The sequence below is a fragment of the Gadus morhua genome, chromosome 13 (genome assembly GCF_902167405.1).
Source record: "Gadus morhua chromosome 13, gadMor3.0, whole genome shotgun sequence".
In the NCBI taxonomy this organism is placed as follows: domain Eukaryota; kingdom Metazoa; phylum Chordata; class Actinopteri; order Gadiformes; family Gadidae; genus Gadus; species Gadus morhua.
Genome location: NC_044060.1, coordinates 20335479 through 20359831, shown reverse-complemented (window position 1 = coordinate 20359831; position 24353 = coordinate 20335479). Strand labels below are relative to the sequence as shown.

Here is a 24353-nt window from a genome sequence, read left to right as displayed (position 1 = left end):
TAATCCCAGTTCGGTGTTGTGACCTCCAGAATATGACTTTAACTTTGTCAAAAGGATCGCCACATTAACGGCAACATAAGCACTGGATCGCAAATCACACACACACACACACACACACACACACACACACACACACACACACACACACACACACACACACACACACACACACACACACACACACACACACACACACACACACACACACACAAGCACACCGACGCTTTGACTCCACGCGGTCTCGGGTGACATTGACGAAGGAGAGCGAGCCGCAATGTAGCCAAACAGCGTGGCCCAAATAGATACTTTCCGTCGGAGACCGCCGGCCTTGCAGCCATGCCGCCAGACAGATGAGTGCTACTTGAATGTTAATGAGGGGTTCCTTTAGACACGCATAAATTAAACGATTAGACGTCTGCAATCATGCAAGGTCTTTAGCTGTCCCCTATTTATGGCATTTGAAATGTAGCCGGCGTTTTTATTTACGACGCGTCTCACTCTCCGGCGAGGTATTTCGGCAGCACCTGAGCGGCCTGCTGCTTTCAGCCACAAGGAGTTTTTTTAATGACCTGCAGATGAATCACCCTGGGCGGTGTACGGCGAGACGAACGGGGCTCCTCTTCCATTTGACAACAAAAGAGCAGAGATTGTGCCATCCTCTGAAAAGCCAGCAGAGGTCTCGAGTAAAAGAGAAAAAACACAATACAGGCCATAAAATGTTTTCCTTTTTTTTGCGCTACACTTGTGTTTTCTGCTATGAGGGACGTCATGGCGAAGCCCCCACACTGAATAAAAACCCCTTTCTTGTCATAACGGTGGATGTGAAGATAACGGAACAATGAATCGTACTCCTGCGGCCGGGACTTCACACACACTGTACACAGGCCCCTCGCTCTCTCTTAACAGCAACAACAGCTATTTTCATCTTCATGATTGGTTTAATTATGGCACAATCTGCCTCTCTGGGCTCCATAGGGTTTTCCCTATAGAAAACAAAGCTTTGACAAAGGATAGCAATGTAACATGTTCTGTGATGGCACTTCATTAATCAACGGTAGGCGTCAGGAGTTTGTCATGCCTGCGATACAGAGCTGGCTTAGGAGGACTATAAAGTATTCTCTGCTGCAGTCTGATCAATTGTGTTCAATTCTACTAATGATGTCCATTCAGAAGTAGGTTAGGTCCTAATGAAGATTCAACCAGAGTGAGTTCTTGTTAAAGTAATCATTAAAAGGGGGACACTTGTTGGATGTGACCATATATACACTCAGAAGCCTAGAGGGTCCAGTGATGGAGAGACACTAAATGACTGCTTCTCTATTGAATTATCGTCCCCTCCTCCCGCTCTCTTTTCTCTCTTCTTCATCTTCTTTCTCCCTTTTTCTTCTAAAGAGATCTCCAGCTTCTAAACAGGCCCTCGGGTGCCAAGGCAGCCATAATGAAAAGTGCACACATTTTTTCATCTGCCAGTGGAGCCAAAGTTAAGAGTTTTATGTGTACATATATGTACGGTGTGTGTGTGTGGTGTGTGTGCGTGCGTGCGTGCACGAGTGTGTGAGCGTGCGTGTGTGTGTTTTTGTCCACGAGAGAAAAGAGAAATTTCTCTTAAGATTCTCCCTCAGTCCCTTCTATTTATTAGAGTAATGAATCTCAGAGTGCGGAGCCAGATCCAGTGAGTTCGCTTCTCGGCCTAATTCTCTATAACATTTCCTCTAGCGCCCGCGGGGGGGAACATTGTGTGAAGGCAGGGGCTCACAATACCATCAATATGCCCAAGACGACAATTGGATGTCTCACAGATATTAATGGAAGTGCAAATTAAATCAAAGTTGGAGTGCAGCTATCAGGGATATGATCAATGCCAGATTTAATATGGGGTGTGTAATTTGAGTATCCAAACAAAATGTGCATCTTAATGGGGGGAGATGAAAGTAATCCCACATTGGTAGAAAGTCATGCATTAGCTGCATTGTAATTAGACATCTCAGAGTGCCGTATGTTTCCACACACACAGACACAAACGCTCAGGGACACTCAGATTGGCTTCAAGAAGTCTAGAGGTGTGATGGAAGCAAAGATACTGTCGGTGTGAAAGCTACACAGAACTCGCATTTTCTGTCTCTCTCTCTCTCTCACTTGATCTCTTTCCTTGTCTTTCTTTCTCTCGCTCTGTCCCACTCATTGTCTTATAGATATTGTTTTCTTTATTTCCGATGGAGAGGGAGCGAGGAGAAGAAAGTGCTGGAATTCAATGTGATTAGCTGGTCAATTTCTGCAGTCAAATGTGAATAATATTAGATGAAATATACTCGTTTGATTAGCGCAGATGTTATCAATGGCTGTGCAATAATTAAAGTATCTTAACTTGCCTCATACTGATTCCAGCTTGACCTATTGAAACGTAGGATTCAAACCTTTTCGTTATGTAAATGTAAACCCTTTCACTTTTGGTCCAACGTTTTTGTTCGAAAAACTGATTCACACGTCTATGTTTTATGTTTGATAACACAAAAATTTGAAACGACGTGTACAGCTATACTTTACTTTTTCATTCAATCATTCACACTTAATATTTCAGATATTGCTTGAAGGAGCAATGCAAGTACACTGCCTAACATGATCGTTGGTTGAAAAGTGTCATTTTCGTTTTTTTTCCATCTTTCTTCTGGCGATAGCATCAATTTATCGAGGGTAACACTTCATCTTCGAGCCTCTGAGGGAATACAAGACGGGACGCCATAATCCATCAATAAAACCATATTGATATTGTCAAATGTTAATGTCACCCATAAACCCCTGGGTCCTGTCACCCAGACTCAGCCTGTTTGGCCCCATAATGCTCTGGTAGTTGTTGTTGTATCGACCTATAGTCTGAACCACTGCTGCAGCTGTAAAAGGGACTGGGACATTAATCAAAGTTGATCCAGAGTGCAAGGACACAAGTGCTTTTTTGTTTCTACTCGAAGAACTGTTTGGCACAACAGCGTTATGTACACTGGGCCACAGTATTGAGTGCAATTGCAGCATAAGGGGGTCATAAATAATGTAATCAAGATCACTTATACCTCAAAAACAAGCTTTACGGTTGGGGGGGGGGGTATTGGCGATTTACAGCTCACAACATAGATTCCCGCTAGTGGTTACAATTTTAGGTTAGGACAAGATGTTTCAGGCAGGCTTTTTGTGTAGGCCTCCTGCACAACATGACAGACCAACCGTTTCAAGTGTAGCCGAGAAGAAACTTTTCAACTTTGCCAATCAACCAATATGACAAATGTCAGCCTAAGATTCGGGACAAAAAGCCAAGGTGAAAGTAGATGAACTTGGTTCTGGATGCAGAAATGCAATTAGAATCTCGTTAACGGATGTAAAATCTAATAGATTAAGGTGATGACAGCCACACTTGGCAATGTGTTTAGTAAACACGCCCAAAACACACATATAGGCTAATACACAAGATGTGCAACCGTTCGTTTGAGGAAGTGTGGTTGGCAGGTTGGAATAATGGATTCACTTCTTTGAATGTTCAAGCAAAGTGAGGTCAATGTGTTTTCATTCACTTTAGATCTTGGATCTTGAACACATTCATGGAGCGGGAGGGGGGCGGGGGGGAGGTTAACCAAATACATCCACTGCATCAGTTCCTCATTCTCTGTAAAACGGCAGTTAAACTAAATATGGAGCGGTCAAGTATTTCAAAGTGAAACCTCCTTTTCGTTGTCGTGATGGCGCATTTGGACCCGGCCACACGTTGATCCAATTAAAAAACCCTGACATTCGTTTCATGGTTGTTAAAATATTTGACTAGCAGTCGCATATTGTTGCCTGACAAGTGGGCGTGGCATAAGCCGGCTTAAACCAATATGTTAGGGTCAAATAAAGGTAAGTATTTCCCGAAGCGTTCCCTTTAAAAAAATAATGAAATTAATCATTTTGAAATATTTTGAAACACCAACACTTTGTAGCCCATAAAAAGTACTTCCTATTATTTGAAATGAGGGCACCTCATAACATTGACACACAACAAGCCAAGGTGTGGCAGCTCCTATAGCTTGATATATCCATCTGACGCCCCTGCTGTGCTGCAGGTCTACACAACGTTTTCACACACACACACACACACACACACACACACACACACACACACACACACACACACATATATATATATATATACACCATCTTACATTAGCATAGTAAGTTAGTTAATTAGTTTAGACTTTCTTTAGCAATCAGACGAGGTCACAGAGGCAGCAGTCGAAAATATAAAACTGTACAGTCGTTAATGGGCTCCATTTTCACTGTGTTTATCAGAAGTTATAGTATGGCCAGTTTTGTGCAAATTAATATAGGCCTATAATATCAACCAGGAAATTGATATACTTTTACAGAATCAGATAGGCTGGCATGTGTGCTCTCTTTTGCATTACGCTGACTGGCAACCTTAACATTAATTCCGTTGAATTCTTGGCGCTCAAAGGCAACAGATGGACATCATTACATTTTCCATATATTTGAAATGTAACTGTCCACTTTCAAACCACATTTAATTTAAAGTACATTTGTATTTATTCATTACTTTTTATGAATTCCACCTGATCATTTCTCATGTCCAGCTGTTTGACTTCCAGAATTGGAGAACTGTCCCTTTTTTAATCTCCCTAGATATACATACAACACTGGCCAGTGTTATTGCCTTCAAATAATGGCAAATAATGGGCTTGATAACCTGCCGTCGGAACTTAGTGTCCTTAGAATAAAGAGCTGCCTGACTTTAGACTGCCCCTTAGTGTTCATATTTGGCACTACATCCACCCATGTCACTTGGTTCTAGATAAAAGGCATCGCATGTTTATGCTGGTATTCCGGTGAAGTTTAGAAAATCATTGAGGTAGAAAATGTGTCATTTATTCTCCTGTGAAAAAAAGGACACATATCCTGCCCTGCTGCAGTGAAGGATAAACAGCCTAGATGATAGGGGATCACATCTCTCTCCATATCTTAATAGGATCCTCTCACTGCCCATTCCCATTAATGACCAATTCCCCAATTATGCAAATCAGACGGCAGTCACTAATAGTGAGAATCTGAAGTTGCCCACATAAACACCAACACGGTCTCATTGTGTAGAGAGTGTGCTAATTGGCCAATCCTTTTGGTGTAATTGCTGGGAGTGGGGTCGCGTCCTTGCCTAACCTATCTTTTAAGTATTGTTTTTCTAGCAGGAAAACAGTATGGCAGGCAATTAAGACAGTGCTCCTGAGGGCCACTTGAGGGACCAATTGAAAGGCTTTGGGGAAAGACACGGAAAAGGTGCAGTTACGATGAGGACAAATTGTACTCCACAGAGATGCATGTTAAAACCAGCATAGGCCGGTGACTGGAAAATAAAATATCTAAGGAGATTTTTACCCAAGAAAAGATTTATTCAGGTATATTTTTTTATAAATGAGATATCATTTAATTTAATACAATTCTACAATACAAATAGACCGATTAATTTGGTGGAGGTTAGGAATGTCATTAACAGCTTGTTTCATCAGAGTTCAGTTTGTGTGAACAATATGCAGACAATAACAAAAATTGGACCTACAGTATATTGGACCCATTTCACAGTACCTTTTGTAACCCCAGTTTAAAGTCCAGTTGAACCGACTGTCAAATTAAGCCCGCTGAAAATTTCTACGGAAGGGGAATAACACATTGGGTGGCAGTGATCTGAATAATGGATCTGCAGCTCAATTGCCGTAAAAATAATCATGCCATCCAAGAAGTTCATGAGAATATAAATCCTGAGAAATATTTCGAACCGTGCATGCAAAACTAAAGATGATACGGTCTTACGCCAATTCCCTGGAGTGCGACCCAAAGTTTCTCTTCTCTTTATTTCCTCTCTTTTCCCAGACGCACCTCTTTCCCTCCTGCTCACACTCCCTCTCTCTACCACAGACTTTGCCCACCCTCTATGACTAAGTTATGCCCTGTCATGTAGTTGGACGCGTCACATGCCAAGTAGACCAGTGCTGCTTGAAGGTCTGTCACTTGCGCCAGCCTTCCAGCGGGGACGTCTGACAGCCAGCGCTGCACCAGGGGCCGCAGACTCTCAGAGTGGATGAGAGGAGTGTCAACAATACCCCTGAAAAAAGAAACGGCGAGAAGAGAATGAAAGGCGAGCGAGAGAGAGACAGTGAGACAGAGACAGAGAGAGAGAGAGAGGGGGTGAAAAAAACAACAGTGAAATCAGAAGGCATCACACTTCAGAAGTCAGAATTGACAGCGGTGTCTCAGAGGCACCGGTTTGGTGACAAAAATAAACCCAATTATCGTCTGAAAGGAGAGGCCATGGCGTGGCATCTGTGATGATGTTTTTTTGGGGGGAGTGGGGGTTGCGTTCTTTTTGCCTTTGGGGCCTCCGGTGGCACTACTATTGACTGGCATGTCTCAGGATGAGCCACTGAGAATAGAGCCGTATGTAAAGCGCATTTCTTCGGAGCCCACGGTTAAGAAGATAATTAAAAATCCCGGAATTGTTGTGCGAGTGCGTTTTTTAACTCACTTGACAGCAAGCCGCTTAGAATCATTGTGTGTGTGCGTGTGGAAACCTGAGTGGTATTAAGAATGAAAAACAGGTGTGCTTGTTTTTGTTGGGTTATTCAGTTGGGCTCTTACGATGGCTCCCGGTGCCTTTACACCAGCTTTGATGCTGTAAGTGACTACAACCGAGTCTCCCATGCGACTTTCATTTGGTTCAACCAGTCATGTTCTCGACACTTAGCTGGATCACAGACCTGGCATTTAAATAAACACATCAACATGGCCGGCAGCTAATTCAACGCGACTCCTCATCCTTCTTCCTGGCACAAACGACCTGAAAGTGACACAAACGCCTCGCGGTCCAAATCGTCCTTTAAAGCCAACACATCACCGCGCCTTGATATCGCATTCCAACATTCGGCAAAATAAGCACTCGCCGAGGTGCACGTGGCACCTTGGTTAACATATTCCACCTCAATTATATTTCTCTTCAGCCCGTCCCGTTATCTGGAACCTTTCCTGGCAATCAGAGCTGCTGTTTTCCCTCAGCCAATTTTCCAGATAATGCGGCTTATCACCGCGGCGGCTAAAGTTGCCAGTGGAATCAGCCAGCAGTCAACCCGGCGTGCGCTAATTGTGTCCCTTTTTTATGCATATTTACCGACTGTCACTTCAAGGAAATCAGCTGCCCATTGAGACAGAGCGCTAGAGAGGGGGGGGGGGGGGGGGGGGGGGTGCGGGTTGAAGGGCTATGGGGGGGAGGGAGAGAGACAATTGCTTCTTTGCAAATTAGAATTAGCAAACAAGCTGGCGATAAATAATGCTGAGCGTGGCATGCGAGCGGGCGCTTTGTTCTGGGGCGTCGGCGGGGTGGACCGGTGGAGCCTGGAGGGGCTGCATAGAGGTGCTCAGGGATGTTAGGGGGGCTAGAAGATGCTCCACTTAACACACACACACACACAGAGAGACACACACACACACACACACACACATACACACACACACACACACACACACACACACACACACACACACACACACACACACACACACACACACACACACACACACACACACACACACACACACACACACACACACACCTCGTCTTCCCTCTGCTCAGCTTCACAGACAGACAGACACAAACAAGGCGCCATTGTTGTAGCAACACTCCGAGTGAGGATGCTAATTAGATTTTGTAATTGAATAGAACAATTAGAGCAAGTGTTTGCTTGATTCATCCCTCAAGACGTCATCTAATTAAGCACTGATGCATTGTGTTAGGGCTTTAACGAGTCCATCCCTCTCCCACATCCGGCCCGCCGCATTTTCTCTTAACACGGAAAAACAAATACAATAATCATCGCTTTCTCTGGCCGGCCCGGCTGTTACCACAATTCCAAAAAAAGTGGACAGTTTTAATTTCTAGGTTTAAATGGAAGACAGATTGAAGAATAGTTTAGAATAGCTTAAGGCTCTGGGTTGGAACCCTAATGTATGCACTCTACCTGTAGGCGTCCTGATCAAGGGGCCCAAGCCCCCCAGGCCTACCTGCTCCTTAATGACATGCATCTACAATGATTCACTGGAGGTCTCTTTGGGTGAAGCGTTCTCTAAATGACTGAGGGAAAAGTCGATGGTAAACATTCGGCCTAGAGAGAGCCGCACGTACGGTGAGATGCAGTTGACGTTGACACCTCTGTCGATCCACTCCGTGCCCAGCGTCTGCGTCAGCTTCACCACTCCTGCCTTGGAGGCGTTGTAGGACAGCTGCTTCTGGGGGTGTGGTACTGCGTGGGGAGACAGAGGCAGAGAACACATAGCAAATGACTAAATGTGCATAATAGGATAGGGGTAACTTAACAGTGGTTAGTGTGTTTGGCTCCGAGATGAAAGGTTCTGGGGGAAAGCCTCAACCCTACCTGCTCATAAAGGACATGTATCCAAAGAAGATCCAACATTGATTAATAGTCAGCTTAATTACTAAATATTAAAAAAGGGCTTTATAATCAATGGGAGAACTGCATATATTCCAAATGACTTCTTACACCTCAAGATTAACATTTGCAATCTGTCTCCTGACAATAACTTAGAGTATCATGAATATACAATAAAGACAGCAAACAACCACTAAACTAGGTTCCATAAGTGAGAGAGCCATTAGGAAACGTGTTGTGTATATTGTTGGCTCCTAGCAGGACGGTACCACGGGGGCCCTTCATTCCAAAGCCGCCGGGGGGGGGGGCCCCTGCAGTTCTCTTTCGGCGGACCCGTGTAAAATTAATTGCTTCTAATGTCCGGTTATGCGCCGGGCAACAAAGGCAGGACGCCATTTGTTTGCCCTGACCATCACAGATGCCGCACGCTGCATGGGATGCCAGGACAGGGCCTTCGCTCGGTGCCAGTTGATTAATCATGGCTCGGAAAGCTCCAAGTTACATACAACTTTAGTAGTTAACCCCTTCACCCGGGCGACCGCACTGCCAAATGAGTGCAGTACAGAGGCTGGGATGATGAATGCCAGCCAGCTGCATGGAGGTGGACTCCTGGTGGGCCAGGACTGGCCATCCTGTACACATCGCTCACATTAAGAAAGAGAGGGGGGGGGGGGGATATTAGCACAAGGCCGGGCTGGTTGGGGGGGCTGGTTTGCCAAAAGGGGAGGGTAATGATGCAAACGGGTGGTAGAGGAATATTGTTAGGATTAACAACAAACTTTGCGTTTCTTAAGTCGCACTGTGTAACATTTCAACCGGTTCGTAGTAAAATAACCTCAATATATGTTTACTTACTACAATAGTGATTTTGTTAATATTCTCAATAAAATCACATCAAATAACATATATTCTAAAAATTAAAAATTGGTTACCAGAACACTCCCGAAACACCCGACACTCACCCCCCAGGCCAGATGAGCTACGCTAGGTCACGTCACGTTTACAGCCAGTAAGAGTGTCACTGTTTTTGTTTAATTCTGTCTACCAGGGGGCTTAATCTTAAACATTGCGACTTTAACTTCTCATTCTAACTCATTCTATTACTCTAATGTAATATATGTTTCTAATTCAGAAATATTATGGCAGTATTTTATCTGTTGAATTGATCTTAATCTGAAATATTCAATCAATAATCAAATAAAAACATAAAACATAATAAAACCGTAAGGGAAGTACAGGGATATGTCCCCTCCATCAAAGGCAGGTCTAAGGTAATTGAATCGTGACCAATATATTTGGATGCACTGTGTATGGCCAGATCCCGGTCCATATGCAGCCCTGCATATCGTAGAAGGATGGTGTGGGAGCAAAGGGCAGAAAGCAGGTCAGATGGCTGGCTACAGAGAACTAGTGGTCCAATACCAGGGGAATGTACCAAAGTAGGCAGACCCTGGCTGGTCATGTACCAAGGTAGGCCGACCCTGGCGGGGCCAGTACCAGGCTAGGCAGAGACTGGCTGGGCTAGTGCCAGGCCAGGAAGGCCACGGCTGGGCTAGGCAGACCACGGCTGGGCTAGGCAGACCACGGCTGGGCTAGGCAGACCACGGCTGGGCTAGGCAGGGCTAGATTAAAGGGCAGAGGACTCCATCCTCTAAGAGTTCGCAAGAAGGAGCAGAGCCCAGGACTTAAGACACAGATTGGAGGCAAAATCCGATTTATCAGGACAGGAAACATAGCTCAAAATGCCTAACATCGCTAATCCCCATGCGAGACCCCATGATATGGCTCCCAAATACCATTCAGAAAAAGCCTTCATCCTTCAAATAAACCCACATTGATGTTTCCTCCATCTTGAAGAGCGGTAATCCCCCAGAGAGACTGAGAGGGAGAAAGGGAGGCAGAGGGTAAACTCCCTCCAAAGCCCTCTTTAATATTCAGCCTATTGCCCGGTTTTCAACAGAGGGAAAACATGCTCTTTATCAGCCATGTCTCTATGTAGGGAGCCGGGCTGAGTCAAAATGATACATCAACCTTGGATTGTAACCAAAAGCAGCGAGGGGGAGAGAGAGGTTCTGTTGCAATTATGATGCAGCTGAGACGCATGGGGATAACTTTAACTGAGAGACTCAATAGACTCCCACCTGTCCGCCCCACACACTGTGGAGAGAATGTTCTGGGGGGTGACAATATAAATTAGGAAATTTGTTGATCATCTGTCACTGGTGGCATTCTGAAGTAGTGGCGAGCGAACACACTCTCTCACACACACACACACACACACACACACACACACACACACACACACACACACACACACACACACACACACACACACACACACACACACACACACACACACACACACTTCGGCAGATGGACAAAAAGCTGTCATTGCGCATTTTAATTGCCCACTTTTTTAGCTGGGGAGGGGAAAATGGGAGACGCCATTTGGCCACAACAGGTCCCATCTGATTACACATTATGACAATATTATAACAGATGCCCGGACCAATAAAGTGCAATCCTGAAGGACAGCGCGTAATGCGAGCAATTGATCACTTGTTCCTACACACCGCCGGCCTCTTTAGCAGCATGCGTGGGATTTCCAGTACGGCTCCTCCTGCAGTGGGACGGACCCAGATGGCACGGAGGTCGCCACGCAAGATCTTCATACACCCACCCTGGAAGTCTTTCACACACGTAGGCAGAAAACGTCTTGTAACACCACACTCTCTCTCTCTCTCTCTCTCGCTCTAAAAAAAAAAAAGATCTGCAAACAAGTCATAGTGTAGACCCTAGACTGAAGAGACCTTGCTTTGGAGAAGCAGAACAAGGTTTTTTTTTTTACTTTCCGAGACCCGCGGTGCGCTAGCGAAAAGCCCATCTTCCGCCATCAGACGTGGGTTCAGCCCAGCCCACAGGAACCCCTCCTTTCCCTTCTCCTCCCCTCCGTCTTGGACCTCAGCTTGCCTTTCCGCATCCTTCCAGAAGCCTCCGCGCGGAGAGAGGATGTTTATTATGATGCAAAGTTGCATCGGTGAGGCGCAATCACAACACATTGTGTGTGTGTGTGTGTGTGTATGTGTGTGTGAGAGAGTGTGAGTGTGAGTGAGAGAGAGAAAGAGAGAGAACCGGGGTTCGAGTTTTGAGCTGTGTAATCCTATTGTGTGGGTTTTCCCCCCCAAGTTCCCAAGTAGTCGACTCAGATACTCCAGGCATCTGAAAGATGTGTTGTTTTCCACTGTCGTCATCCCTACATTTCGTTTTTTTTTTCATGCTACTTACTAGCGTACAACTCAATGGTGGTAATGTGGCGACTAGACATTCAATGTTATCTTACTCTACTTCCTCTGACTGCGCCAGGACTTAGTTTCAAACCTGGAAGAGCTCCAAGCATAAGGTACGTACCTACGTGCGTGTGTGTGTGTGTGTGTATAGGGTTGATTCATCGCTCACCTATTAGACTGGCCATGGAAGCTGTGTTTATGATCTTGCCGTATCCTTGCTTCAGCATCACGCGACCTGCAGCCTGAGGAGGTTAAACATTCAGGGGTGAAGCGCTGCACGTTTTAACACCGTTACGGTTGAGCAGTCGTATCCTAGCAGAGACACAATGGAGACGGATCGCCAACACCCCGGTGTACACACCTAGCGTTAGAGTAGTATTTTCTAATTTGGCAATGCTATGACCTTGACTGGCATGAAAACGTAATTTCTTCTCCTTGATTTATGGTGTTGCTCAGAACCATATTTATTGAAGTGAATCCATCCGGAACATTTATAACTGTTATTTATTATTTTGTCATTTAGGTGATGCTTAGTCCACCTTAAAAGTGAATATAGATACATGTCCCAAAGGAGTAGAGATTTGGCCTCTTGCTCAGGGATAGGACTGAAGACATTTGGGAATCAATCCGGGTCCTTTGGTCTGGGAGTCATCCGCCCAGCCCTATAGAGGACCCCCCTGGCTGGGAGGGAAGGGTTGGCAGCTTGTGTAGTTGGAGAACAACTACTGAGGTTACTGATGAACAGCCATATTCGTCTACCAGATGTCTTCACACAAAGCGCCTTCAATACTCAGACATTTAGGAGTCGGTAGAAGTCAGGGCATCTCTCCCTTAGAATACCAGTAGTTCAACTGCCTGAAGACTGGGTTTGTAACCCAGACCCAGAAGAACCTTTGAGCTGTGGGTCTGACCCCCTAACCACTAGAACAACCTATTTGGGCCCAGTCCCGCTGTATTAAGTACCCACCTGGCAGCACATGAAGGTCCCCCTGAGGTTGACGTTGAAGGTCTTGTCCCACTCTGACAGGGTGGTGTCCTCACTGGCAGAGTTCATGTTGATGCCAGCGTTGTTGCAGGCGATGTGGATCGTCCCCCACGTGGAGACCACCGTGTCGACCATCCTCTGGACGTCTTCTGACTCGCTGATGTCAGCTACAATCGGAATGCTACGGATCCCTGTGAATTATTGTTTTATTTAATTATTGTTATTATAAAGAATGCATCAAGTAACAGTTGAAATTGTGTTTTAAAATACATTTTATGATACTTTTTTTTGCTGCATATGAATCACTGTTGTATTTATAAACACAGCTGAAACAAACTGACAGACCGAAAATTTGCCTGAATTTTGGCCTTTAATGTGCTGCCATCTGGTGGCCAAAGAGACAACCAGCAGGGCTTTCAGTTCAAAGTCAACCCCAGGCGTCTCAGCTGCATCATAATTGCAACAGAACCTCTCCCTCTCCCTCTCTGATTTGGTCCCAATCCTGCCAAAACTCTTTGTATAATTATTATCGACTACAGACATCTAAAGTATATCATCAACCTTTGTCATCGACGATATCATTTAACTATCTTATAATGTTTGACCCCGAACCAGGACCAAAATGACACTTACCCAGTTGAAATCCTACACAGCGATGTAGTTAACCCCAAAGCAGTGTACTACAGTCTGTTTGTGCCACCATACACAAACAAATATCCCAAATAATTAACGTAGTTATAGTACTGCAGCACTGAGTACCATGACCCCTGACCTTTGAGAGTGAGCTCCTCCACGACGCTCTTGGCCTTCGCCTCGTCAATGTCCACCACCGCCACCTTGGCGCCCGCCTCCCCCAGGGCGTGGGCGAACCCCCTGCCGATGCCCTGGCCGGCGCCCGTCACGTAGGCCACCTTACCGTCCAGACGCATGCGGCCCAGAACCGAGGCTCCGCCCACACCCCTGAACACCACGTCGTCTGTTATCGGGCTCTAGGAGGCAGACAGAGAGCCTAGAAGTTAACCACTCTGAAATGAACATCACACTTAGTCATTTGTCATTAAGTAGAAGGTAGGAGCAAGGGTTGACTGCTGCTAGGTAATAGCAAAGCTTCTGGGTGAGACGGCTCAGAAAGCCTCAGACAGAAGTATTCTACCAAAGAAACTAATAAGGAGTGGATGGAGCTACCGGAAGTGGATAGGTGAAGTAATTTCTAAGCTGTCTACATGACGTTGATTTGAAACACTTTTTTTTTGAGCAGGCTCACAAACTGCATTTGTGAGCCTGTTGGCCTATGGGGTCGTCCTCTCCATTTCAAGAAGAATGACCTTGACTAAAATCATAATTTAGACATTTTTGTATTACCAAGAGAGAATCAAAACAGGCATGTAGGACATTGCATCCAATAATAAAATGATATAATTTGATAGTGAGCAAAAGGCACTATTTACATTAAAAAAAAATTAAATGCATCTATCCTACATTTTGCCCCCATCCTCATAGCTTCTCAGTAAAATAATAAATAAGAAATATACATGAAATTCCAAAATAACCTTAAATGAAAGCATATTGCCAGTCTAATTAACAACTGAAGGTATCGTACCTGTTGGAGAGTGGAGGCGGTAGCCATAGGAACCAGACGGATGATGCTGAGACCATCTCTGAGGGGCACGATGACCTGAATGACACAATAAGACATCAATGTTTATAGTACTCATATCCCACACAGAACAACAACGCTGCTATTTATTCAATAGGTCTAACAGGCTTTGTTCCAAAGCCATATACTGTGACTATTGTTCACAGACACAGACAAACACACAGACGTACGCACCTGCTCAACGCGTGGATCATCACAAACAAATTGGTTGAACCGTCGCAGGGCCTTGGCGTTCTCGTCCTCGACCTCTCGGAGATAAACCCTCCCCTTGAAAAGAGAGTTGTCCACGCAGATCACCCCATCCAGACGCAGCAGAGCGTTATCAAGGATGAAGTTGTAGTAGTTTATGTAGTTGTTTTTGTCTGCGTCAATGAATACCATGTCAAACTGCTCTCCGGCATCCGCCAAGTCCTGGAGATAAAATGGACGACGACGGGAACAACAAGCCATCAGAAGCCTTGAGCTCCTTGCCACTTATCTTACACGCAGGAGAGTTTTGAGACAGCAGTATTATGAACTGTGGAGTATGAGCTGCATGCTGTGGGCAGCTTTGATATAGTAGTGCACTCAAACAAAGGACGTGAATGGGAAAACAACTTTGATTTATCAACCATTGACGAAGAAACTAGCACCAATCCGCAAAAACGAGTGTCACTTTAGTTTTCAGATCATTATTTTACTGGTGATATGAAATAATGCTATTTTATAATTAGCTATTTCAGTGTGATTTCTGGTTAGGCCCCATATTGTAAAGTAAATATTTACAGGTCTCTAAAGAGGTTTTAAGACGTATAGCTTTCATAGGATTTCCCCACAACTAAATGTACTACTATATACTACACATGTTTACCTTCAGGGTATCCATGGCCGGGCCAGTTTTCACAGTTATCTTCTTGCCGTGAGGAGACTTGTCAAAAAAAGGCTGGGAAAACTCCTTCAGGTAGGGTTCCAGCTCACAGGCTACGAGCTGTCCGTCCTGGGGAAGCCCCTCAGCCATGGACAGAGCTCCATAGCCTGTGAACATCCCTACCTCCAGAACCCGCCGGGCTTTACTCATGCGCACCAACATCTTCAGAGTCTGGCCTGTGGAACACACATGGGACAAGATTCAAAATGGTCCATTCAGAGTTGGATTTTAGTCATCAACATCTGCATATCTAACCATGGGACCAACCTTCTACATGGCCAGTAATGCACTCCTTTGGCAGGCAAAACATAGTCTTCCCATCTTTGTATGCTTGATCCCAGTCGTGTGAGACTGTTTCCCTGTGATTGCACAATTGTGCATTCATAATTGTACAATTAGTTTGGAATTTCCCATTTGTCGTCCGGGATTAATCATTAAATGTTCAATAAAGATGTATGTATAATGGAAAAAAGTAAGTAAAATAAAAACAGGACCTACGCGTTAAGTTCTGCTAGCTGTTCACTTTCCTTTGACGTCATTCCCTCCAAGTAGTGGTCTAGGCCACTGGCTAATTCTAAAGCTTTTCCCAGGTTATCCTTCAGCTCCGCCGGAATGTGAGCCATTCCATCACATATCTCCTGGGCTCTCGTTAGGTACTCCACCAGGAATTCCATTGGTGTGTCTGAAACTGTGGAAGAGTAATATTACAATTTGCAAAAGTGAACGATATATTGCAGCTTGTCTGAAAAGGCCTTTACTAACCTGTACGCATAGTGACTAAAAACGTAGGGCTTAAGGTTTGCTGAAACAGCTCAAATACAGCTGTAAATATTTTGTTTCCTGTGTATAATGACATAATAAAATAAAGTTGCATCAAGACACTACTTAAACGATAATAGAATGCCTTCAGCAATAGTGTTATTTTTTTCTCATTCACAACTGATCGCAAGTTGCAGGCTCACTCAGTCAGACCAACTTATCTCTTAACTTCAAAAGACCCAACCGACCCATTTGTTCCATTTACACAAAAATGTTGTCAAGTTGTTACTTGACACAATTTTATTATCAAACGATAACTATAAAGACCATCAGAGTCATATAACATCCCCTACCTTTAACTGCTTGCATGTTGCGGTTTACTATTTTTTCGGCTAAAGGTGTCAATTATGTCCACGATGGTGGAGGTGTTGTAACGCATAGTTCAAGTGAGTACAGATGCGCTTTGAGTTACCTAAACTAAAGTCACGTGGTATGTATCAAATATCACTTTCGTAACTCGAAAAGTCGGTTGATGTCACGTGCAGTATGAACCCCGAGAACAGGGCAGGGCAGTGCAGGGATTGCCAACCCCTCAGGCAATCATCACGATGTTTTTGTAATCGAACATCATCTCGTGGTCGTCAACTAGTTGCAAGGTGTGGTTTGTTATTTTTGCCAAAACTGACATGACTAAACACTCGCATGTCGACAGTGAGTGTAGGTTATTTTTTTAATCTAAACTAAACTAAAGTCACGTGGTTTGTAGTCAATTCACGAATCCTTACGTAGGGAACCCAAACAATGTGTAGATGTCACGTGCAGTATGAACCCCTGATGCGGAAACGTGACAATTATTCCCACTCTGGTGGAGATTGAAACACATGAATAAAGTGAGTACACTGGGAGTGGGTTGTCAGACACGTTGTAGGCCTACGTATCAATTTCACTTTGCCTTAAGCTTTCGTAACTCAAAGTGGGTACAAGGCCTACATCATACGTGCAGTATGAACCCCCTGAACTGGGAGGTCTAACACTGACAGTTCCCACGCGAAGGTGTTAAATGTCCAAAGTGAATACATTGTGTGAGTGCGTTGTGTAAAACTAAACTTGTCACGTGGTATCAAACATCACTGTGCGTAAACTTTCGTAACTCAGAAGTAGATATCACGTGCAGTGACACCCCCTGAGCAGATCCAAAATTAGACGAAGGCTCCAATTGCCAGGGCAGTGGGCAAATAGCTCTTGCAGTGCGCTCAAAATTAAAAAGGGGTAGAGGGAGTGGTATTTTATTATTTCAATTAAGACAAATTCGAAAACAAGATCGGAAACAAGATCAATATATTTATATTATGTTATTGTTATTGTGTTTATTTTTGACGCAATGGGCCGATTAGTTAAATACAAGACAGTCACTGACATTGTCTTTTCTATCAACACATTTTATTCTAGAAATATCATGGCAAGGAATACAACTTGGCTTGGGTGTGTTTTTCAAACACACACAAAGGGGGTCCTTGTGACATGACCTTGAATTCGTATGAGTTCAAACGGTCCATCTGAAAAGATAATGTAGCCTACTAAAAAGTTATTGGATAGGTTACTTACTTTACGAATTAGGCTTATAGGCGTACCACAATTGTTTAGGTGATCGTTCGATACTTGCCTAATGCCTATGTTATCCAGTTTGCAGTAGGACTAGACTATGCATTATGAAGCCACAGAATAGGCATAACCCACATATTCACACACAGAACTGTGTGTTGTGTGTGAGTAACGCCAAGCACCGTTTTGCAATGTCTCCAAGTACGAAACGGGGCATTCCCATTTTCAATTACAGTCGTTATTGACTATGCATTTAGTTAACAGAATATAATGATCAAAACTATCATTTTAAGAGGCATCAGAGGCATAGCGTTCCTTACCTTGTACCCCTTTCATGGTGCGGTTTATTTGTTCGGATAAAAGTGACAATTAGTGGCCACAGGAGTGAACCGAAAAACAGTAGCCTAAGTGCAGGTTATCGTTGTGTAAAACTAAACTAAAGTCACGTGGCATGTTCATGTGAAGACCTGTGAATAAAACGCTCCTCCCAACACACCGTGTATAAATACAGCGGCTCAATTCGGCTTGTCAATTCTTTGTCAGCAATATAGATTGTTATCCCCTTATATCCAGTAAATTGCCCATTCATCGAAATTATGGGGAAGACTCTTAATCTGGGAGATGCAGTCAATGGCAGCACAGAGTCAAAGACTGAGTTCAGTCTACTGCGAGTTGACAATACGTGGAGGTGTAAAATGGGAACATGCTCAAACCACGGCAGAGGCAACGTGTCTGCTGCCAAAATGTGAGTATAACAGTTGGTATTAATTGGTATTTATTGATACTGTGTCAGGTAGGCTTCTGTTGATAAGATATAGCTAAATAAAACAATCGTAATTCAACAGATGTATTATTTTATATAATTTTAGAGGCAGCCTCAGGTATTTTACTGAAAATAAAATACTTCTAGGAACGCATTGTCCATTTTAATAAATCTCGCTGCTGAAACCCGTACAAATAGTTGAGGACCGTTTAGTGGACCAGTTTCCGAATGGAATTTTGCACAATGGTTTCCATGCATGGCATTAATGGACAAGGTGGAAGGTGTGTGTGTGTGTGTGTGTGTGTGTGTGTGTGTGTGTGTGTGTGTGTGTGTGTGTGTGTGTGTGTGTGTGTGTGTGTGTGTGTGTGTGTGTGTGTGTGTGTGTGTGTGTGTGTGTGTGTGTGTGTGTGTGTGTGTGTGTGTGTGTGTGTGAAGATGCTTTCAGATCCTACATTCACACAAATACCCCTTGGAACGATCAAACTCTGTAAGCAATCATTTTGAATGCTGTCATCCGAAACGACCCATTCAATTCACCCGCAATATTGCTTCATTACATTCTAGGTGTTATTAAGTTGAATTTAGTCAATGTGTAGGCCTATATAAATGTCACTTACAGAATCAACTTGCGGAACAGGTTTGTGTTTGCGTATGTGTGTCCAACTGTGTGTCAATTAGTGTGTGTGTGTGTGTGTGTGTGTGTGTGTGTGTGTGTGTGTGTGTGTAACCCTACCTAATGTAGTGCATTTTTAGCAGCACTGCTTAAAATGTTTTTTCAGGCTTTCTATGAAATTAAAGAGTGGCCGGTCACTGGACACAGAGCTCAGTTCCATGGCATTACACATAGTATTCATTTAAGATGACCAAAGTGATAGAGATACTTCAGAGGCGTTTGACTGATAAGGCTACGAATTGGTATGATATGACAGCTTCTGGTAATAATAATATTGTTTTGAAAGGCTGACAAACTTTTTTAAGGACAATATTCGTCCTACTGATACACATGACGATTTCCCTTTTACAGACAACATCGACTGAATGTCTTTCTAGCGAGGCTTCGAATTGTTCTTCAACAATTTGAAACCTATAGCTAGAAAGACATTGTCGATGTTGCCTTTCGTGGTCACCATGGCAATGTTGATTATAGTGTCAGAAATATGACTTGAGGTAGATAGATTGTTTTCAATTCCCTCTACTTGAATCCTGTGTCTTGTATGAAAGCTTTGAGAGCGTGACAGAAAGGGGCAGTTGCTGGACGGTGGTCAGTCCCATCGTCTTCACCTACCAAGTGGTGGAGACCCAGTGTCTGCTGGACCCCAGCAACGACACCCTCCTGCTTGGTCACATCAGAGACACACGGCAGCTGGAGGAGCTGAGGAACAACCCCAAGCCACTGCGAAGGTTCGTGGTCATGGACCAGGTAGTGTACAACCTCTACGCTGCCAAGTTGCGCGACTACTTAGAGGCCCGCCACGTGGTCTACAGTATCCTACCGCTTCCCACCACAGAGGAGAACAAGTCCATGGAGCTGGTCATGAAGATCCTTGACGAGGTCCATAAGTTCTCGCTGGACCGACGCGGAGAGCCCATCATCGCCATCGGTGGCGGCGTGTGTCTGGACATCGTGGGGCTGGCCGCCTCGCTATACCGGAGGCGCACGCCATACATCCGAGTGCCGACCACGCTGCTGTCGTACGTGGACGCCAGCGTGGGCGCCAAGACGGGGGTGAACTTTGCGAGCTGTAAGAACAAGCTGGGCTCCTATGTTCCGCCAGTGGCCACCTTCCTGGACCGATCCTTCTTCCAAACCATCAGTCGCCGTCAGATCTCCAACGGGCTGGCGGAAATGTTGAAGGTATGGGAAACCAGGAAGCCGCACCTGGAACCACAAATGTATACCATCCAAAACTTTTATCATAGCACGCATCTAGTATGATCTCTCCAATATTTCCTTCACTTTGCTTCTTTCCAGATGGCCCTGATGAAGCACAGAGAGCTTTTTGAGCTGCTGGAGACACATGGTCCATTCCTGCTGGATACCAAGTTTCAGTCAGAGGGCAGTGGTAAATATGGAGGCAAACACGGGAAGGCTGCAGTGACGTCCAGCCGCATGGCCATCAAGAGCATGCTGGAGGAGCTGGCACCTAACCTCTGGGAGGACGAGCTGAACCGCCTGGTGGACTTTGGCCACCTCATCAGTCCTGAGCTGGAGATGGTAAAGATGCCTCTTCATTACAGGCCACTCTCCAGATAGCCCATTGCCCATTGAAACACCTATTTATGTTTTGTGATGTGTTCGTAGGCACACTTCTACTCTGTCTATTTAAGGTCCTCTATTATGTCCTCTGTAGGAAGTTCTCCCAACGCTGTTGCACGGCGAGGCGGTAAACATCGACATGTCCTACATGGTGTACGTGTCCAGGGAGCGCGGGCTCTTGACAGAGGGCGACAAGCTAAGGATTATCGGCTGCATGGAGGGCCTGGAGCTCCCCGTGTGGCATCCGGACTTTACCATGGAGATGGTGAACAGGTCATTCCAGAACCGGCTCAAGCACTCGGGAGGCCTGGCCAGAATGCCTCTGCCCATCAGCCTGGGTCGCGCAGGTGAATAGCAGATGTATAATGTGCACGAGAGCCCAATGTGACAGCATTGGACCTCAGAGTATCAGGATGTTGGTGCGTAGTCGAAGGATTAGCAAGGAGTTGGAGGGCCCGCTTTTGAAAGTTGTCAAATGAGATGGTGTTTAAGATGTCAAAATGTAATGAATATGCGATCTCAAAGAAGACCAATTTTAGATATAAAGTACACTAAGGCTTTTAAAGAATTGTACTTTGTTATAATAACCGCCTTTACTTGTTGCTCTCATATTGCAGATATATTTAACGACACGACGGATGAAGTCCTCTGCAAAGCTTTCAAGAAATGGTGTGATGAGCTGGGTACATCGTCAAAGACTCTGATCTGATTACCTCGTCAGTGTTTCCTCTAGAATTGTTTACAGGCCTGGTGCTATGCACCGTAAAATAAACGAACGATGTACGCGTTTTGTGAAGAGAAGACATTCATTTTATACGAACCAACATCGATTATTTTAATCACAAATATATCGGTTTAACCAATCTCATTCGGGTATCTCTATCATAGTAACTTACAGGCCAGTGTTTACTTGTAATTAGGTACGGGAATATAGGTCTATTGATAGCATGACAATGTGCAGTATCGCAACTCTGGCTTTTTGGATACCAACTTTCTATGAAAAGGTTGATAGCCTATTTTAGTTGTTAAACTGGGAAACTTACGTCTCCAAAACAGCCCCTCATCGTAAACCCCCTCATCCGCCAACAGCCATTAGCTTCATTATGAACACAAAGTAAAAGAAGATTCAAGTTTAATTGAATCCTCTAAATACATAGGATATCATGGTGAAAGGTAAGAGCATAAGCTTGCCTTCACTAGCCTATGTAAATTATACCGTCAGTCTTTTCACCGGTGGGATTATTATAGGAATATAGTGCATATTTACATCACGGCTGATGTAAACAGTTTTAAATGTGCAGGTACACTTTATTGTTTATCAGGCTTGACGTGAGAAAAGCATTTTGTTTTGACATGCGGGTAAGCCAAGGCGAGAAGGGCGAGATTTACATCCTTTAGATTAAGATTTGTTGTTTTGGAGATAAATGGGGGACTCTGTTAGCAATAGCACTAGTATCGAGTCAAGATAACCCTGCATTATTTTGATTTCATTATATATTTTTTACCAATATTATTAAATTGTGCGTTTTTCTTTTTTAAATACATGTTTGGCGGGCCTGCCAGGCCTGTACAATTAAAGGGGACACTCTGGTCGAGAATTGAAAGTATTTTGCTGTGTCTGGGGACAAACTAAAAATGGGCCACAATGATTTAAGGCTTCATAAAAGCAATTATTATATTGTACCATGGAAATGCCTGGGATCATCATAATGTATTTTTAATAGTGCCAGATAATTGTGGCGAACACGGCTGTCGTCGCCTTGTCCAAATGCCGCAAGGGATCCTGGGAGGGTCAGCGGAAGCAACCGAGGCAGTCATGGTTGTGCGGGATAGGAGGTTTTTCGTGTGTGTGGTGTGTTTTAAATAAAGGCAACCCCCGGGTTGATGCGGTCTATGGGGCACAAGTTTCAAACTGCTTTTTCCCGGGCTCCCGTCTGGTCATTCCCGGTCTGCTCGCCACAGTAAGTTTTATCAACTTCAGTTGGAAATCACTGCAACCTAACCTTCCCATGAATATGTAATGTTTAATATTTCACAATTTCATGTATTTGCAATAAGGATTTACCTTGGTAGCCTACTTTCTTTATTTGCAAAATGTTCCATGTTTTCTGAAGCAAACCTTTTCTTCACGGTATCAGATTATTTTAAATTTGAAAGTTAACGCTTGTTTCTCGAAATATATTTTGAAATATATGTATTTTTTAATCTTTTACAAAATGTACAAGTTTAGCAAATGAAAAATGTGTACAATGTATTGCCGTATTATTGGATGCCCCCTAGAGGTAATTCAAAGAAATTGTAAAAGGGAATATAATAGGGGATCTATTATAGCCAACGACTAAAAACAAGTTTACAAATTAATCTTTTAGTAGCAATAATGCCTGCAAAAACATAATGATCCATGTATTGTGTTTTTGAATTAGCAGCAATCATGAATCTTTGAAAATAAAGCTATCTGTCGTTTTCTTAATAACTGTCTTATCTATGGTTCAATAGTTCAGTATAGGGCATTAGGAAATTAAAAAATGTAGGTTATATAACTATATAGGCATACAAAATATAAATACATTTTATATTTGCCTTTCGATAATTCTTGGATCTGTCAGTTTTTCAAACCTATTACCATATGAGAATCTTAAAATAACAAATACGAATGGAGCATATTAAATAACAATCACAGAAATTAACAAAAATGTGTTTATATAAATATTGTACAAAATAATTTTCATTCAAATGTAAAATAATCATTATTACGGTCTATTGATGTTACTTTTAACCTTTGAAAACCAAAACCCTATTTCTGGTAAGCGTTAGTTTTTTTACGACAGAAACATCCTGGGCTTAAGCACTATCATTTTAAACAGACGTCTGCATACTTTTTGTAGAATACTTCTCATCACAATGGAACAATATCAGTTAAAGGTCAAGTGTGCCTGGTCCGGTGGCCTGTATTAACCTGTGTGAAGTTGGCCCCCCGTCTCATTCAAAATATTAAAATAAAACTGCTGTTTGTTTGTGCTAGGTTTGTGCCGTAAAAATTATCGTTTGTGCTAGTAAGGATTTTGAGTAATTCAAAATTGCATTTTCTGGCATGTGACGTCACCCAGCCCCCCGTTCACGCCCAAATTTTATCAAAATAGTCCCAATCGTTAGTGCTACGTTTGTGCTGGTTTGTGCCGTCAAAAGAAATTGTTTTGCTATTATGGTTTCTTAGTTTTTCCCGTTTGATTTTTCACACATGACGTCACTCAGCCCCCCGTCCTCCTTCAAATCGCGTCAAAATGGTCTCTATCGTTAGTGCTACGTTTGTGCTGGTTTGTGCAGTCAAAATAAATATTTGTGCAACTATAGTTTAAAAGGTATTCCAGTTTGATTTTTCTCACGTGACGTCACTCAGCCCCCCCTCCATCTTCAAATCGCGTCAAAATTGTCTATGTTTAGTGCTACGTTAGTGCTGGTTTGTGCTGTTAAAAGAAACGTTTTTGATACTTTACTTTTTAAGTAATTAATACAACTTTATTTTCCCTTCTTGTTATGTAAACAGTCCACTTGTTATGCAACCATCACCCCTAGAACGCTAAAAAATCGTGTCAAAATGGTCTCTATCGTTAGTGCTACGTTTGTGCTGGTTTGTGCAGTCAAAATAAATGTTTGTGCCACTACAG

The 24353-nt window shown here is 43.7% G+C and overlaps 2 protein-coding genes across 3 annotated transcripts; one reads left to right on the top strand and one right to left on the bottom strand.

The window, feature by feature from the left end:
* Window positions 1–5401: 5401 nt before the first annotated feature.
* zgc:113054 (uncharacterized) lies at window positions 5402–18300 on the bottom strand. Of its 2 annotated transcripts, none has more exons than XM_030375688.1 (11): window positions 17989–18300; window positions 15806–15995; window positions 15575–15666; window positions 15251–15483; window positions 14575–14811; window positions 14344–14418; window positions 13516–13732; window positions 12726–12934; window positions 11928–12000; window positions 8207–8324; window positions 5402–6136 (listed from the first exon to the last, which is right to left on the bottom strand). In XM_030375688.1, exons 1-11 carry the CDS (start codon window positions 18002–18004, stop codon window positions 5941–5943), a joined length of 1656 nt encoding a protein of 551 aa, XP_030231548.1. In that variant the 5' UTR covers window positions 18005–18300; the 3' UTR covers window positions 5402–5940. The 2 variants fall into 2 exon arrangements, with proteins under 2 accessions (XP_030231548.1, XP_030231547.1); XM_030375687.1 differs by lacking the exon at window positions 17989–18300 and adding an exon at window positions 16420–16679.
* Window positions 18194–23144, top strand: eevs (2-epi-5-epi-valiolone synthase). Its single transcript, XM_030375689.1, has 5 exons — window positions 18194–18413; window positions 19653–20286; window positions 20404–20646; window positions 20783–21035; window positions 21306–23144. Exons 1-5 carry the CDS (start codon window positions 18265–18267, stop codon window positions 21395–21397), a joined length of 1371 nt encoding a protein of 456 aa, XP_030231549.1. The 5' UTR covers window positions 18194–18264; the 3' UTR covers window positions 21398–23144.
* Window positions 23145–24353: the final 1209 nt, after the last annotated feature.